Source organism: Oncorhynchus kisutch, linkage group LG12 (genome assembly GCF_002021735.2).
Source record: "Oncorhynchus kisutch isolate 150728-3 linkage group LG12, Okis_V2, whole genome shotgun sequence".
NCBI classification, from domain to species: Eukaryota; Metazoa; Chordata; class Actinopteri; order Salmoniformes; family Salmonidae; genus Oncorhynchus; species Oncorhynchus kisutch.
This window is the reverse complement of record NC_034185.2, coordinates 24,533,937-24,551,848: the sequence shown is the minus strand read 5'-3', so window position 1 is coordinate 24,551,848 and position 17,912 is coordinate 24,533,937. Positions and strand designations below refer to the sequence as shown.

The window sequence follows — 17,912 nt, the reverse complement described above, 5'->3', positions numbered from 1 at the left end:
TCACCACGCTGCGCCTTGGTCCGCTTCTTACGACGCCCATGACAGCCTCGTTATTGTTGTTTTATTGTGTTACTTTTTACAATTTTTTTCTTTCTGAAATTGAGCTCAGGGGCATCCTAACTGAGCACTCAGAGCTAAAGAGTTCCTCTGTCGAGAACCTTCCAGAAGAACAACCAGAGGTTGCAGCACTCCACCAATCAGGCTTTTATGGTAGAGTGGGCAGACGAAAGCCACTCCTCAGTAAAAGGCACATGACAGTCCGCTTGGGAGTTTGACAAAATGCCCCTAAAGGACTCTCAGACCATGAGAAACAAAATTATCTGGTCTGATGAAACCAAGATTGAACTCTTTGGACTGAATACCAAGCGTCACATCTGGAGGAAACCTGGCACTATCCCAGTGGAGACCCTTCATTCAGGGCAAGTGTGGCAGAGCCCCACGTGTATAGTTAAACTATATACATACATGTTTTTTTGTTGTTGCCTGTTTTGCATGTTATTTTAGTATTAATACATGACACATGTCGGCCTCCCGGGTGGCGCAGTGGTTAAGGGCGCTATACTGCAGCGCCAGCTGTGCCATCAGAGTCCCTGGGTTCACGTCCAGGCTCTGTCGTAACCGGCCGCGACCGGGAGGTCCGTGGGGCGACGCACAATTGGCCTAGCGTCGTCCATCACTGACGTCATGATTCAACCTTGTTTTTTGTCGTTCCCAGTTGTCTTGAAAGCACCATAAAGCCAGAGAATGACAGACTCTGATTACAAAGTTAGATGACAAAATTTGTCCACAAGGACTGCCGCGCCACCTTCCTGTTCAAGTGAGCACAGCACAACAAGGTGAGTCCAAACATGTATTGTATGCTGCTGCATAAATGATGTAATATGCCAGGGAGATATGTATACTGTAGCTATGAAAGTAATACTAAGTGTATGTTGTGTATTAAGCTGTTAGAAGCCCATGTTCTGAATTTTGTCGCTGTACATTTCAAAAGAGCTGAACAAATATTTATATTGACTATGTCAGTCCTAGCTCGCTCATTAATGTCTTCATCGAAATAACGGATTACGTCTAATCCACTCGTCGTCCCCTTATGCCATAGTTTGTACATCTCAATTGTCAGTAGAAACCACGTTTGTTTAAGCAAGTCAGCCATATCAGCTATGTTTTTTATAAAGGCAGTACATGAGGCTGAATGAACTGTTTCGCTGCCAGACGAGGCACCGCCAGATGTAGCGGTGGTAAAGACTCCATGGTGCTGAAGGAAAGCTCTGCTGCTGGGACAGCTTTATGTAGGCCCTAACAGTTCGTGGGCAAAATTTGTCACCGTTATTGTGCAATTAATGTATTGTTTAGTGTTGTGTAGGATGTGGAGGAGTTTCCCACCCCAAGATTTACATGCTAAAATTGCCAATGTACCATCCCTATGGTGAAGCATGGTGGTGGCAGCATCATGCTATGCTGTGGGGATGTTTTGAGAGGCAGAGACAGGGAGAGTAGTCAGGATCAAGGGAAAGATTAACAAAGCAAAGTACAGAGATCCTTGATGAAAACGTGCTACAGAGCACTTACGACCTCAGACTGGGGTGCAGGTTCACCTTCCAACACGACAACGACCCTAAGCACACAGCCAAGACAACACAGGAGTGGCTTCAGGACAAGTATTTGAATGACCTTGAGTGGCCCAGCCAAAGCCCAGGCTTGAACCTGACCAAACATCTCTGGAGAGACCTGAAAAAAGATGCGCAGAAACTCTCCCCATCGAACCTGACAGAGCTTGAGAGGATCTGCAGAGAAGAATGGGAGAAACTCCCCAAATACAGGTGTGCCAAGCATCTAGCTTCATACTGTCACGCCCTGGTCGAAGTATTTTGTGTTTATCTTCATTTATTTGGTCAGGCCAGGGTGTGGCATGGGTTTTTGTATGTGGTGTGTTAATATTGGGATTGTAGCTTAGTGGAGTGTTCTAGTTAAGTCTATGGCTGTCTGAAGTGGTTCTCAATCAGAGGCAGGTGTTTATCGTTGTCTCTGATTGGGAACCATATTTAGGCAGCCATATTTTTTGAGTGTTTTGTGGGTGATTGTCCTTAGTGTCCTGATGTCCTTGTTCTGTGTTTATTTGCACCAGTATTAGGCTGTTTCGGTTTTCGTTACGTTTAGTGTTTTGTAGTGTTTGTATTTAGATTTGTGTTGTTTCAGTTTAAATAAACATGGATCGCATGGATCGCAAGCTGTAACGTAATTTTTTTTGCAAAAAGTCAAGTGTCTATGGTTTCAATATTAGGTATTTATTGTGCTGGCTGCTATCCTACTTGAAAGAAAATCATGTGAGAAAGAAAAAATGGCCACGTAACTACCGCCGGCGACATGTCCATGATACCTAGTAGGAAGCACTTCTAGTCGGCAGGCACAACACCGGAGCACTGGTAGCCGGCTTACTATCCACTCGTAGTGCAGCCCAATCAGCTACGCAAAACGGTCTTGAGAAGCAACAAATCTGCCCAATTAGTTGATTCGCTTTCCATACACCCACTCCTTTTGACACACCCAATCGCTTATACTCCGGTCGCCATATTGGGCTGCAGCTACTTGAAAATAAGCAGTCCTCCACAGGATTGAATGGAATTCTACAGTATTTTAATTAAATGTTCCAAGGACAAAATTACATGTATTTTTAAAAAAAAATGTAGTTGGGGAGAGTAACATTCGAACATGAAAAAAATTATACTTTAAGGAAAATCTTATTCTATATTTTGTCATTTATTTTTATGTTTAGCTCACATAATATAATTTGAAAGCATACATTAAGGTGTCTGAAATAGAATAAACATGGGAAAATATGCATTTCTGTAGCTTTCCAAAAATGTTTTAAGACTGGTGGGGAGAGTGCCAAGATGGAGGCGTGATGGCTTCAAAATTAGCATACCCTATCAATGTATATTTAAGTCATTGATCAATATTGGTTTCCACTCTGGTTTTCACTCTGTCTGACATGACAAAATTTAAAAAGTCAGTCATTGTATAAGTCTACCTTACACCCAAAAACATTAGATGGTAAGAATTGTTATTATACAAGCACCAGGGTTCTAAATGTAATTTTTATTACTATATCATAAAGAGTCCAAAATGAAGCTGTATCTGCACCAAAGCAAATTGTAAGTTGATTTGCATACACCAGTATCATTGCCTTTTCATATGCATGAGCCACCTTCACTTATTAAGTACTGACATAGGCCTACTGATCTGCAAATAATAGATGTTTACAATCATGCATTGCTAATTTGCCTCCAGTGTGGCACTGATAATCGGCAGGCAGATCCCTGTGCAGTCAGTCACTTTAAAGCGGCAATCAACAATAACAAAGCGTCTTCCCCACCTCCTATTTGCGGCAGGTAGCCTAGTGGTTAAGAGTGTTGGGCCAGTAACAGAAAGATCACTGGTTTGATTCCCCGAGCCAGCAAGGTTATGCCCTTGAGAAAGGCAGTTAACCCCCAACAACAACTACACCCTAGGACCTAGGTGCTGAGGATGTTGATTATGGCAGCCCCCTCACCTCTCTGATTCAAAGGAGTTGGGTTAAATGCGGAAGACATATTTCGGTTGAATGCTTTCACTTGTGCAGCTGACTAGGTATCCCCTTTCCCTGGTTCTGTAAAAAAGTGGCAGGTTGGGGCAGGATAAATTGAACCACTCTCAAATTCAAAGACAGAGCTATGGATGCAAGGACTGACCATCTATGATATCAACATGATAGTTTTAATAATTTTTGGAAGATATACATTGTTGTTTACATTTACTTTGTTTACAAACATTGGCGTAAAAAAGCTTATAGTTTGGCTTCTGATAGAGTATGTCAGTTCAACTAAGCTCATGAGGTATTTATAAGCTAGGCTATATTCTTCAAGAATCAACTTAACTCATTAAGTTACAAGTACAAAAATGGATGTAGCAACTGCTGATTGCCCATTTAAGAGCCAAGCATAATATGGAGCTGGCTTTGTAGCACTTGCGCGGACAATAAACTGGATCACTTCTACTCCAACTTCCAAGACATATACAAGGCCCTCCCCTGCCCTCCCTTCGGCAAATCCGACCACGACTCTATTTTGCTCCTACCATCCTATAGGCAGAAACTCAAACAGGATGTACCCGTGGCAAGAAGCATTCAATGCTGGTCTGACCAATCGGAATCCATGCTTCAGGATAGTTTTGATCACACGGATTGGGAAATGTTCCAGGCAGCCTCAGAGAATAACATTGATTTATATGCTGATTCAGTGAGTGAGTTTATAAGGAAGTGCATTGGAGATGTTGTACACAATGTGACTATTAAAACCTACCCTAGCCAGAAACCATGGATAGATGGCGGCATTCGCGCAGAACTGAAAGTGCCCCAAGAAGGCATACATAACTGAACTAAATTACTATCGCCCTGTAGCACTCACTTCTGTCATCATGAAGTGCTTTGAGAGACTGGTCAAGGATCATATCACCTCCACCTTACCTGCCACCCTAGACCCACTTCAGTTTGCATACCGCCCCAACAGGTCCACATCACACTGCATACTGCCCTATTCGCCATCTGGACAAGAGGAATACCTATGTAAGAATGTTGTTCATTGACAACAGCTCAGCATTCAACACCATAGTTCCTACAAGCTCATCATTAAGCTTGAGGCCCTGGGTCTCAACCCTGCCCTGTGCAATTGGGTCCTGGACTTTCTGATCGGGCCGCCTCCAGGTGGTAAAGATAGGAAACAACATCTCCACCTCGATGATCCTCAACACTGGGTCCCCACAAGGGTGCGTGCTCAGCCCCCTCCTGTACTCCTTGTTCACCCATGACTGCATGGCCATTCAAGCCTCCAACTCAATCATCAAGTTTGCAGACAACACAACAGTAGTGGGCTTGATTACCAACAACAACAAGACAGCCTACAGTTAAGAGGTGAGGGCACTCAGAGTGTGGGGTCAGGAAAACAACCTCTCACTCAACGTCAATAAAACAAAGGAGATGATCGTGAACTTCAGGAAACAGCAGAGGGAGCACCCCCCTATCCACATAGGAGGTGGATAGTTCCTTGGCGTACACATCACAGACAAACTGAAATGGTCCACCCACACAGACAGTGTGGTGAAGAAGGCACAACAGCGCCTCTTCAACCTCAAGAGGCTGAAGAAATTTGTCTTGTCACCTAAAACCCTCACAAACTTTTACAGATGCACAATTGAGAGCATCCAGTAGGGCTGTATCGCCGCCTGGTACGGCAGCTGCACCGCCCTCAACCGCAAGGCTCTCCAGAGGGTGGTGCGGTCTGTACAACGCATCACCGGGGGCAAACTACTTGCCCTCCAGGACACCTACACCACCCAATGTCACAGGAAGGCCAAAAAGATCAACAAGGACAACAACCACCCGAGCCACTGCCTGTTCATCCTGCTAACATCCAGAAGGCAAGGTCAGTACAGGTGCATCAAAGCTGGGACCGAGAGATTGAAGAACAGCTTCTATCTCAAGGCCATCAGACTGTTAAACAGCCATCACTAACAAAGAGAGGCTGCTGCCTACACACAGACCAGAGGTCATTGGCCACTTTACTAAATGGATCACTAGTCACTTTAAATAATGCCACTTTAATAATGTTTACATATCTTACATTACTCATCTCATATTGTTGACTTCTGTGATCGAAAAAGCCTTGGTTTCATGCATGTCAACATCAGAAGCCTCCTCCCTAAGTTTGTTTTACTCACTGCTTTAGCACACTCTGCTAACCCTGATGTCCTTGCCGTGTCTGAATCCTGGCTCAGGAAGGCCACCAAAAATTCGGAGATTTCCATACCCAACTATAACATTTTCCGTCAAGATAGAACTGCCAAAGGGGGAGGAGTTGCAGTTTACTGCAGAGATAGCCTGCAAAGTAATGTCATACTTTCCAGGTCCATACCCAAACAGTTCGAACTACTAATTTTGAAAATTACTCTCTCCAGAAATAAGTCTCTCACTGTTGCTGTGCCCTGGACACCATTTGTGAATTGATCGCCCCACATCTAGCTTCAGAGTTTGTTCTGTTAGGCGACCTAAACTGGGAAATGCTTGTGCTTCTTGTTCCGCTACAGTCACATTAACATCTGCTTACCATGTGTATGTACGTGACCAATAAAATGTGATTTGATTTGTACCACAGGAGGTTGGTGGCACCTTAATTGGGGAGGACGGGCTCGTGGTAATGCCTGGAGCCGAATCAAGGGAATGGTATCAAATATATCAAACACATGGTTTTCATGTGTTTGATGCCATTCCATTTGCTCCATTCCAGCCATTATTATGAGCTGTCCTCCACTCAGCAGCCGCATGTGCTTTGTACCCTCAGGAGAAGCAACAGGATATGTTTTTGTGCACAGCAGTGAGCATAGTCAGGTTTGAGGCAAAAACAGTACATTGGTTGAGGTGATCAGGTTTGTTTACAGAGCACTGAGCATGAGTTTGGCTGATCAAAACATCGGTGACAACCGCTAGGAGCAGGGCGCACGTACCGCACGCCTGCAGAGGCGTTTGGATATTCATAAAACATGGAACCAGTAAAGGCTCCAAAAGCATTGGATTGTTTCCACTGTTACAACTGTATTCATGTCTCTCAACATGTCAGAAATGTCAAATACTGATTTAAAAACGCTTATTAATACAAATTAAATCTACACTGTTAAAGTGTTGTATTCTGTATACTTATAGCCTACCTTAACAGAGCATCTCATTGTCATTCTTAACATTATGATTCAGGATAGTTGATTCTGTAATTATAATTATGAAGGTTGATAAACTCGTGGATAACACATCCACGCGTATCCTAATTATATAGTTTTATGAATTGGTACATGTATAGATCCTGAACAGTTTTAGGAGTCAATAGATAGCCTAATAATCTGTCCATTTGGTCATTTTCTCACCTCTTTGCGCAAAATTGGGGAACAGCTTCTATGCATGTTGAACTTTCCAAAGCTGTGAAAAGTGAGTTCATGTTTTCCCACTCTTGCCTAAAACAGAAATAGCTGCAATGAGGTAATGTGCCTCGATGTTTCTGCTGTGAACGCGGGAGGCGATTGGTGCGGGAGGGTGGCGAAGGCTCTGCTCCACATTTTTTGCGATCCTGAATCCAGACTTTCGTCTCGTCAGATTCAAGATTTGGCTCGCTCCGCCCATGACTGGTTGTATAGTATATCAGCACTGGGCGAGGGCGCTTGAAACAGTTTTTTATTTTTTTCTGAGTTTAGGTTGAAAGTACGCTATCTTGGTTTTCAGAATGCACAGTGTTCACTGAGTTGGGACTACATATCTCATAAACTGGACTGATATAGCTACTCGTGTTGTGCTGACAGCGGAACCACATCCAAGGGATCCAGTCAAGTTTTGTGTATGGACAACAGCCTAGGAGTGACCTGCGGGAAATTTATACACTGAAAAAAAAGTAATTACAATATCACGGAGACATTTGATACAACCTTGAAGCTATGTTATTATTGTGAACCAGTCTGCAGTTACATTTTATACATAGTGTTTAATATTAATGTTTTGCATGGGAAGTATGCTTCTAAATACTTTCTCATTTGATCATTTGAAGGCTTTAACAGCCAGACTATTTACTGGGTGATAATCCTTTCCACTTTCATTGTGCGTAATTTATTGGATAAGCTAATGATGTTTGTCTTATCCTGTCGATGCAAATGTAATTTTATTTTTTTATTTGTGACAGCTTGGGGAATGGTAGACCGCATGATGGCAATGAACCATGGACGATTCCCTGAAGCTATTAATGGTCTCCACCATCACCACCCAGCACGCAGAATGGGCATGGGGCAGTTCTCGAACCCATTACACCATCAGCAACAACAACAGCAGCAGCAGCAGCAACAGCAACAGCAGCATGGCTACACTACTGGTATTATGGGAGATCATTTGCACTACGGAGGGGGAAATGTAACATCTAACCACGGAATTAGACATTCTGTGGGTTCGGGGAATGTAAATGTAAACGCTGGACACCCAAACGGCAACATGCCTCCCGGTGCGCGCTATAGCTCTCAATTTGTGGGACCCACCGCCGCCGTCCCCACTCAAGGACAGCTCGCGGCAAGTATGCAGTTACAAAAGCTCAACACGCAATACTACAGCCACCATACACATCCCTCTCATCATCATTATATGCATGAGTTGCATCCTGCGAGTCATCAACTTAACGGGACAGGACAACAGTTCAGAGATGGCAACGCGAAACACAGCACGTCCAGTTTGCCTCCACAGGCGCACCATTTGCCTGCTGCAATACTGCCCCCCAACGTCATTGACACGGACTTTATTGATGAGGAGGTCTTGATGTCTCTGGTCATTGAGATGGGCCTGGACCGAATAAAGGAGCTACCCGAGCTGTGGTTAGGACAGAACGAGTTTGATTTCATGACAGACTTCGTATGTAAGCAACAGCCAAGCCGAGTGAGTTGTTAAATCTCAGCAAGTGGACTTATACAGTCACCTACTCAAACAGACTTTAAAGCATTCCTGTTTGTCTCTTAAACTCAAGCATTCGAGAGAGCTCTGCAATATACCAATGGAGAACCATTCAAACATGTAGGCTATACTAGATAAATTCCTCTAATATTTGGAAGGTAATAGGCTTACACTGCAGACATCATGGAAATCAGTTTGTTTGAGTAGGAATACACTACAATCTCAATCGAGTCTGTCAGAAGGAAAATCCTCAAATCCATGAAATGCATCATTGCCTAATTTAACAACTGAACATGGGAAATCAAGAAAACCTACCCGAGTAGAGCTGTCTGCTTATTTGAATAGTCCTCAAAGAAAATAGAGATGTACAATGGTGTGCTTGGTATATTTATTTTCCTGCCTCATTCAAACATTTTGGATGACAGAAGATGTTGAATTATTATGAATTGCAAATGAACCATATTCTAAATGATCTAAGTGGTTAAGAAACATGCTTCTAGACAAGTGCTGTGTCATTGTTCCCTACAATAATATACTGTAAAATTTTGTTGCGATATACTTATCAGATATCTGTAATGTAAAATGATTTGTCTATCATGGAAGAGAACTGCAACTTGTGTTTTTTTCTCTTCTCCCCTGCAAATGTCTTTCTAACATTGCTTGTATCCCAGCCAGGATGCGTTGTGAGTGAACTTGGCTGTCTTGGTTATTGTAAAGGTTAATTGTAGGAGAGATGTGGATCCTTCAATAACAGGGGGAGTGATGTGTTGAGGTGTGGGTATTGTCCACATGCTTAAATGGGACCTGTCTGGTAGAAAGAGTGAGACAAAATATTGTCTTTGGAAAAAGGATACTCCTTAACTGAATACCCGGCCCCCTCCCCCCTTCTCTTTCCTTTGTGGACAATAAATGGTGTGGAATGTTATCAAGGTAGAGAGTATAATTTCACAGGATGTTTTCTTCCTCATCAGTTCTGAGAATTGACACCACTGTGCTTATTTAGTGTATGCGATACATGGCAATACTACTGTGTTGAAGCTTTCCAGGAAAGTTGGACAGTATTTTTGTAATTTATTCTATTTTAATTTGCAAACATGAATAAAGCAGCTGAAGTGCATTACTGAAGTGAACATGGTGTGATTGTGGGTGTTGGCATCCGTTCCATGTGTTTTCAATTTGTGGGGTTTGTTGTTGCATACTTTTGCATAGTGGCAGGACAAAAAACAACTATCCTTTTACATTCAGAATTCAGTTTGGTTCACATGGGCCCAAAGTTGTAGTTAGGGAAAGGGGGATACCTAGTCAGTTGTGCAACTGAATGCATTCAACTGAAATGTGCCTTCTGCATTTAACCAAACTCCTCTGAATCAGAGAAGTGCGGGGGGCTGCCTTAATCGACATCCACGTCTTCGGTGCCCGGTTAGTGTTGTTGTGAGGAAATACTACACTCTTAGGTTCTAGATAACACCTTTTTTTCTAAGAGTCTAGTTCTGAGACTAACCACTAATGATGCATACAGCCTAAAAATACCCAACCACCTAACAATTCTAGTACTTATTACATAGGTATTACAAAGAAGTCTAGTGATTTGCATCCCTGTGATTGAAACTATGCATGCATAGACATACAGTGCAATGAGAGTTTCACTTTGTCCTTGAAACTAAGATAACACACCTGTGTTATTTATTATTTACAATGATACGACTGCAGATTTTGGACAATGATCTAATGTGATACTGTTTTTAGTTATGCTTGATATGCCATGTAAGAAGGCACTGCCATTGAATGCTGATTGTAAAAGGTCGGTCTTATTGTCAAGCTAGTTAATAAGTACACTCCTATTGTTTTCACCAAACTGTAAATAAGATTTTTTTTAATTAAAAGATTTAACACTTTCCTTGGATGACAATGAACTATGAAATGACATTTAGACTTTTCAGTCCATAATACCTGTTTCTATGGATCCTTAATGGTGCGAGAGAGAGAGGAACCAAACACATACAAACGTCCTCCAGTGATTTTTAAACTTTCACTGTTGAAAAGCGATATAAATACACTAAAGCACACACACACTACAGGGTAAAAAAATATATATTTTGAGCAAAATGGTATTTTAGACACAACTGCAAACTTCAAGGAGTTGGTTTGATGGGAAGTGCTTGAGGAACCATTTAGGAGCAACAGAGAACCCCCCCCCCCCCACTTGTGCTATGTCATGACTTACCTGGACCACCTATTGAGATGTGCCTTTTGTTAAGTAAATCAGGTGTTAAATGAGGTGAAAATGAGACTGGAGTGCCACTAGGAAGTACTCAATGAGATTATGGAATGATCCCTGAGATGTTACGCTGCAGGCGTCTAACCTTTACCATGCTAATGTTCGGTGGCTTCATCTGTTGAGCTCTCTCTCACTGTCTGACGAGACCTGAACCGTTTCTCAGCTAAGGCAATTATACTACTGACTGTTCACTCCTAATTTATGTATCTATTACAGGGAGTTAATTTGAAGAGAATTTTAAACATGTCTTAAATCAATAATTGAGACTAATAAAAGTGCAGGGAGATGAGTCCCAGGTGAGATTTTTACTGAATATTGAAGTGGAGACTCATTCATCCCAGAGGCAATCTACCCTGTATTGTCCTTGAGTTTTTTTCCCCATTTCCAAATCAGTCATCCCTTTCATAACAAAGAAAGGATTAGATTCAGAGGACACACTTTTAAAAGAAGCTTGAATTGTTAGCAGGGAAAGACTGAATATTTGAAGGGTTATCAGTAAATTGCAATAATTCCTGAAATTGGTGTCATTGACTATAAAAAACTAAATTGACACATCAATACACTAGGTTAGCAATAGAGACACTTGTCTTTGTGAAGTGTGCTGTGCAATCCCTTTAATTATACTGAACAAAAATGTAAACACAACATGCAACAATTTCAAAGATTTTACTGAGTTACAGTTCATAGAAGGAAATCAGTCAATTTAAATCAATTCATTAGGCCCTAATATATGGATTTCACAGGGGCGCAGCCATGGCTGCAGCCAATCAGAGGGATTTTTTCCCCAAAAAAGGGCTTTAATACAAACAGAAATACTCCTCAGCAACCCCCCCACCCCCACCCCACACCCCTCCTTAGATGATCCTTCAGGTGAAGAAGCCAGATGTGGAGGTCCTGGGCTGGCGTGGTTACACATGACCTGTTGTTGTGAGGTCGGTTGGATGTACTGCCAATGACGTTGGATGCGGCTTATGGTTGAGAAATGAACATTAAATTATCTGGCAACAGCTCTGTTAGACATTCCTGCAGTCAGCATGCCAATTGCATGCTCACTGAAAACTGTAGACATCTGTGGCATTGTGCTGTGTGACAAAACTGGACATTTTAGAGTGTCCTTTTATTGACCCCCAGCACAAGGTGCACCTGTGTAATGATCATGATGTTTAAAGTATTCTGACCTCTTGACTTTTTCCACATTTTGTTACGTTACAGCCTTATTCTAAAATTGATTAAATCGTTTTTAGCAAATGTATTACTAATGAAAAACTGAAATATTACATTTACATAAGTATTCAGACCCTTTACTCAGTACTTTGTTGAAGCACCTTTGGCAGCAATTACAGCCTTGAGTATTCTTGGGTAGGACACTACAAGCTTGGCACACCTGTATTTGGTGAGTTTCTCCCATTCTTCTCTGCAGATCTGCTCAAGCTCTGTCAGGTTGGATGGGCAGATATTTTCAGTTCTCTCCAGAGATGTTCGATCGGGTTCAAGTCTGAGCTCTGGCTGGGCCACTCAAGGACATTCAGAGACTTGTCCCGAAGCCACTCCTGCATTGTCTTGGCTGTGTGCTTAGGGTTGTTGTGCTGTTGGAAGGTGAACATTTACCCCAGTCTGAGGTGCATTTTCATCAAGGATCTCTCTGTACTTTGCTCCATTCATCTTTCTCTCAATCCTGACTCGTCTCCCCGTCCCTGCAGCTGAAAAACATCCCCAAAGCTTGATGCTGCCACCAACATTCTTTACTGTAAGGATGGTTCCAGGTTTCCTCCAGACATGACGCTTGGCATTCAGGCCAAATAGTTCAATCTTGGTTTCAACAAACCAGAGAATCTTGTTTCTCATGGTCTGAGAGTCTTTATGTGCCTTTTACTGAGGAGTGGCTTCCATCTGGCCACTCTACCATAAAGGCCTGATTGGTGGAGTGCTCCAGAGATGGTTGTCCTTCTGGAAGGTCCTCCCACCTCCACAGAGGGACTCTAGAGCTCTGTCAGAGTGTCCTTTGGGTTCTTGGTCACCTCCCGGACTAAGGTCCTTCTCCCCTGATTGCTCAATTTGGCCGGGCGGCCAGCTCTAGGAAGAGTCTCCCACTCTGCAGAAATGGAATTTGAACTTCTTCCATTTAAGAATGATGGAGGCCACTGCGTTCTTGGGGAGCTTCAATGCTGCAGACATTTTTTGGTATACTTCTCCAGATCTGTGCTTCGACAAAAATCTTGTCTCAGAGCTCTATGGACAATTCCTTCGACCTCATGGCTTGGTTTTTGCTCTGACATGCACTGTCAACTGTGGGACCTTAAATAGACAGGTGTGTGCCTTTCCACATCATGTCCAATCAATTGAATTTACCAAAGGTGGACTCTAATCAAGTCGTAGAAACATCTGAAGAATGATCAATGAAAACAGGATGCACCTGAGCTCAGTTTTGAGTCTCATAGCAAAGGGTCTGAATACTTATCTAAATAAGATATATCTGTTTTTTATATTAATACATTTGCAAAAAATTCTAAAAACCTGTTTTCACTTTGTCATTATGGGGTATTGTGTGTAGATTGATGGGAATTTTATGTTATTTGATCCATTTTAGAATAAGGCTGTAAAGTAACAAAACGTGGAAAAAGTCAAGGGGACTGAAAACATTTTCCGAATGCACTGTATATTAATTTCACTCAGACAAAATTATATGCTCTATTGGCTCCCAACATTCCAGATGTACCTCAATATACCTCAGCTTCAGCCCGACCATGATTCTTCATATAGACACAGATCTGTCTTAGGGACAGTTGGCAGGGATGTATTACAGTGAAGAGGAGTATCATTATGCCAAAAACCATAGCTATTGCTCTGCTGGTCAGTCTGTGTGCCATTAACACCTTGTCGAGTGTGCAAACAATTTGATGAATGATTTGTATGTTTACAATTTCTAGTAGAAGGAATACAATTACCTGTCCTTAAAAAAGGTTAAATGCTTTGTGATTAATTTTGCTCACAGGCGTGCACAGATTTTTTGTTGAAGACTTAATCCCAACATTTAAAGAACCAATCTGTACTTTCAACACCCTAACCCTGCCACTGTTTGGAAATTGATGGATTATGCTGGGTACAAATAGAATTAAAGGCAACCCAGAGGGATCTGCACTATCTAAGGTACTCTCTCTCGCCCTGGAGGCATAGTGCTCAGGAGGAGCACTATGCCTCTTCTTCTTTCCATCCCAAGGTGAGAGAGAGTACCTTGGATAGTGCAGATCCCTCTGGGTTGCCTTTAATTCTATTTGTACCCAGCACCAGCAATATTTAATGTATTGTATCTCCACTGGTCTTAGATGTGGCAAATATGTACATGCTTTTTCATCTTTGGGATTTTTATACTGTGTATCTCTCTTGGATCAATGTCAATCTACATTCTGTTTCTGAGGCATCATGTTGGAGAGGAGTCACGTTGCAGTGGAGTTATACATTCAAAATACACATGTAGAACTGCATAACAGGGCCACTTTCATCTTGCACATACAAGATACACTGTCAAGGAAGTCAGTGGAGTGTATCTCTCCAACTTATCTTTCTTTAATGACATGTTCAGGTTCAGGTTCTCTGGAGTGTTAAAGCAGGAGAGTGTCTTGGTTCCCAATGAATCTGATATGAGAGGAGGAGGAGAGGAGCAGCTAGGGCCTGTAATGCTGTAGGAGACAGAAACAGAATGTAGATTGACATTGATCAAGAGAGATACACAGTATAAAATCCCCAAAGATGAAAAAGCATGTACATATTTGCCACATCTAAGACCAGTGGAGATACAATACATGAAATACCAGATCAAACATATAGTCAGCTTTCATGGTCAGATCATCTGATTGTTGGTCTACAGTATGTTTGATTTAAACAAGCAATTGCTTTCTGTCCCAAAGTTTTTCTGAAATCACACCACAAAGCTTTCTTTGCGCTTCACTTACAAATTCACTGCACATACTGCAGGACTCCAACTCAACTCCATGAAAAGGAAAGAGTCACCTTGGGTCAAATTAAAGCAATGCTTTAGATCTCTGTTGCTTATGTAACATGCACTCAGGGTATCCTACCTTTTATAACAGCTACTGCAGCACTGGAATATGAGTTGGCAAGACGGAGCAGGTCCACAGTTGACTACGGAATGTTTGATTGTGCCAATTATACTGGTGCCTAGCAGTAAGTAATCTTGTCATATAGTGTCAGTCGGAGCAAAGCGAAGATGAAAGGAACCTTCTGAAAAGTACATGGAAGACATAATAGATTTTGTTAATGAATAAACTAACCACAGATACTTAATAGTTTCTCGTCTATTACAGAGACTTTTGGCATAAATAAATAATGTATAATATTTATTTATAGCATATTCATTTGTTTCTGGGCTCCCTATACATTGAATCAGTTTAATATAACAAACGCCTTTGATCAATCTGACAGAAAGATGGTTAAGTGTGATGTTAAATCTATACTGAACAAAAATATAAATGCAACATGCAACAATTTCAACAATTTTACAGAGTTACAGTTCACAAGGAAATCAGTCAATTGAAATAAATATATTAGGCCTTAATCTATGGGCCGGGGAGCCAGGCCCAGACAAGCAGAATGAGTTTTTCCACAAAAAAGGGCTTTATAACAGACAGAAATACTCCGCAATTTCATCAGCTGTTTGGGTGACTGGTCTCAGACAATCCTGCTGGTGAAGAAGCCGGAATCAGAGGTCCTGGTCTGCGGTTGTGAGGCCAGTGTCTAACGACATTAGAGGCAGCTTATGGTAGAGAAATTAACATTACATTCTCTGGCAACAGCTGTGGTGGACATTCCTGATGTCAGCATGCCAATTGCACACTCCCTCAACTTGAAACATCTGTGGCATTGTGTTGTGTGACAAAACGGCACATTTTAAAGTGGACGTTTATTGTCCCTAGTGCACCTGTGGAATGATCATGTGTAACAATATTGCTTCCGTCCCTCTCCTCGCCCCTACCTGGGCTCCTCTGCACACATCGACAACAGTCACCCTCGAAGCATCGTTACTTATCGCTCCACAAAAGCCACGGACCTTGCAGAGCAAGGGAAACAACTACTTCAAGGTCTCAGAGCGAGTGATGTCACTGATTGAAACACTATTAGCACCCACCCCGCTAACTAGTTAGTCATTTCACACTGGTTACACATGCTGTTAATCAGCTATTTGATATTCCACCCCTGTCAGGTGGATGGATTATCTTGGCAAAGGAGAAATGCTCATTAACAGCGATGTAAACAAATTTGTGCACAACATTTGAGAGAAATAAGCTTTTTTGTGCACATGGGCAATTTCTGGGATCTTTTTTTCAGCTTATGAAACATGGGACCAACACTTTACATATTGAATTATACTTTTGTTCAGTATAGATGAAAAGCTACAACCAAGGTTAATTTGCTGTCTACCAATACATCATCCAATACATCTTTTCTTTGAGGTGGAGGACATTATAAACAATTGAGCTGTAAGCACTCATTGATATAATTAAGCCTTGAGCGCAATGTAAAAATCTCTCTCTCTCTCTCTTTCTCTCTCTCTCTGTGTGTTGTAATTAGTGAGACATTTATAAAGTACTCAATCCATGGAGGACATTGAGAGTTATATTTCCCATTATACAGACTGATGGCCTCCCTAAGATCAGTATTGCTATAGCAATTATCTCGCATTAGCAAGTACATGTGAATGCTGGCTAGGTAGATTTTCTGATGCTCTCTGCTGATGGCTACAGTGCATTCAGAAAGTATTCAGATCCTTCCACATTTTGTTAAGTTACAGCCTTATTCTAAAATGGATTAAATAGCTTTTTGTCCCTCATCAATCTACACACGATACCCCATAATGACAAAGCAAAAACAGGTTTTTAGAAATCTTTGCTAATAAAAAAAAATCTGAAATATCACATTTTCATAAGTATTCAGACCCTTTACTCAGTACATTGTTGAAGCTTCTTTGGCAGAAATTACAGCCTTGAGTCATCTTGGGTATGATGGAGGTGTCATAACTTTCCCTCCTAAGTGAGGATCAGACTCGACTCCACCACCAGCCCCGACTCCACCACCAGAGAGGAAGGGGGGGAAGTTGGCCAGTTTTATGACTGTCGTAAATACCTTGCAGGAACTCTCTCTCCCACTCTGCAGGAATGGAATTTTAAAATCCCTTTGTTACAACAGAGAGAGACTTTGCAGTACTGTAACATCAAAAGGTTGAACTTTGAGACAATATTCCCAACACAAAGAATGTGGGAATTGGTCGGGAGGGAGTTAAAGAACAATTATGTCAGATCAGTTGTTGTTGTGTGATATTATTAAGGACGGTATAACCAAATAACGGTAACTCTATAAATGTATATGTCCCAGTTACATCTAAATGTTGTGGAACTTATATGATTAAATATGAAACTATTTGTGAGAAGATGAAATGTGATTTTAGCCTTCTAAATGAGATAATTGTTTTTCATGTAAAGTTTTACCCAGTCAGTAAGCACGCACATGTGAGCACAGACCTTGTGGCAGCGTGATGGAACCGCCCTCCAAGACAAGGGCATAAAAGGACAGCTAACAAAATTTACATTAGACCAGAGAACGTGAGGACCATTCACATGTAGAAATGGTTGGAATCTCTACAGACCAGTATACGGACGGTAAGCCGGACGTTTAAAATGGTTAGACTCTACATTAGACAAGCGTGCCCGATGAAAGGTACGAATGGTTAGAAACTCTGAAACTTTCAACAGAGAAGAACATTTCTACCAGACCAGACAGCGTGAAGAGGTGGCTACACTGCTGAGAAATGGTTTAAAACTAAAGACCAGTCGAACTACAGCGCGAGCGGGATATGGCAAAATGGTTTGAAACTACAATACCAGAAAATGGTAAGACCCTCTGAAACTCTCTCTCAAAGAAGAAGAAGGCTACACAGGAACATTCAGTCTGCAGCTGTTAGCCTAGGAAACTCGAACTAAGACGAGAGACAAAGAACAATTTCCTCTCACCATTATAGGTATCTCTAGGGTATCTATTCTAAACAAACAGAGTGAAGGACGAGTCCCGCTGAATACCACGTGGAACACCTCTGGAAGATCTCTTCTAACAGAAACTCATAGA

General features: G+C 41.8%; 1 protein-coding gene across 2 annotated transcripts; it reads left to right on the top strand.

Moving 5' to 3' along the window:
• Positions 1-741: 741 nt before the first annotated feature.
• On the top strand, positions 742-10,395 carry cited2 (Cbp/p300-interacting transactivator, with Glu/Asp-rich carboxy-terminal domain, 2). Of its 2 annotated transcripts, none has more exons than XM_031837181.1 (2): positions 742-836; positions 7,749-10,395. In XM_031837181.1, the coding sequence occupies exon 2, from the start codon at positions 7,757-7,759 to the stop codon at positions 8,495-8,497; it is 741 nt and encodes a 246-aa protein (XP_031693041.1). In that variant the 5' UTR covers positions 742-836; positions 7,749-7,756; the 3' UTR covers positions 8,498-10,395. The 2 variants fall into 2 exon arrangements, with proteins under 2 accessions (XP_031693041.1, XP_020352132.1); XM_020496543.2 differs by lacking the exon at positions 742-836 and adding an exon at positions 7,088-7,463.
• Positions 10,396-17,912: the final 7,517 nt, after the last annotated feature.

Excerpts from the sequence above, each read along its gene's own strand:
- cited2 (XM_031837181.1), top strand. The coding sequence starts at position 7,757 with ATGGTAGACCGCATGATGGCAATGAACCATGGACGATTCCCTGAAGCT.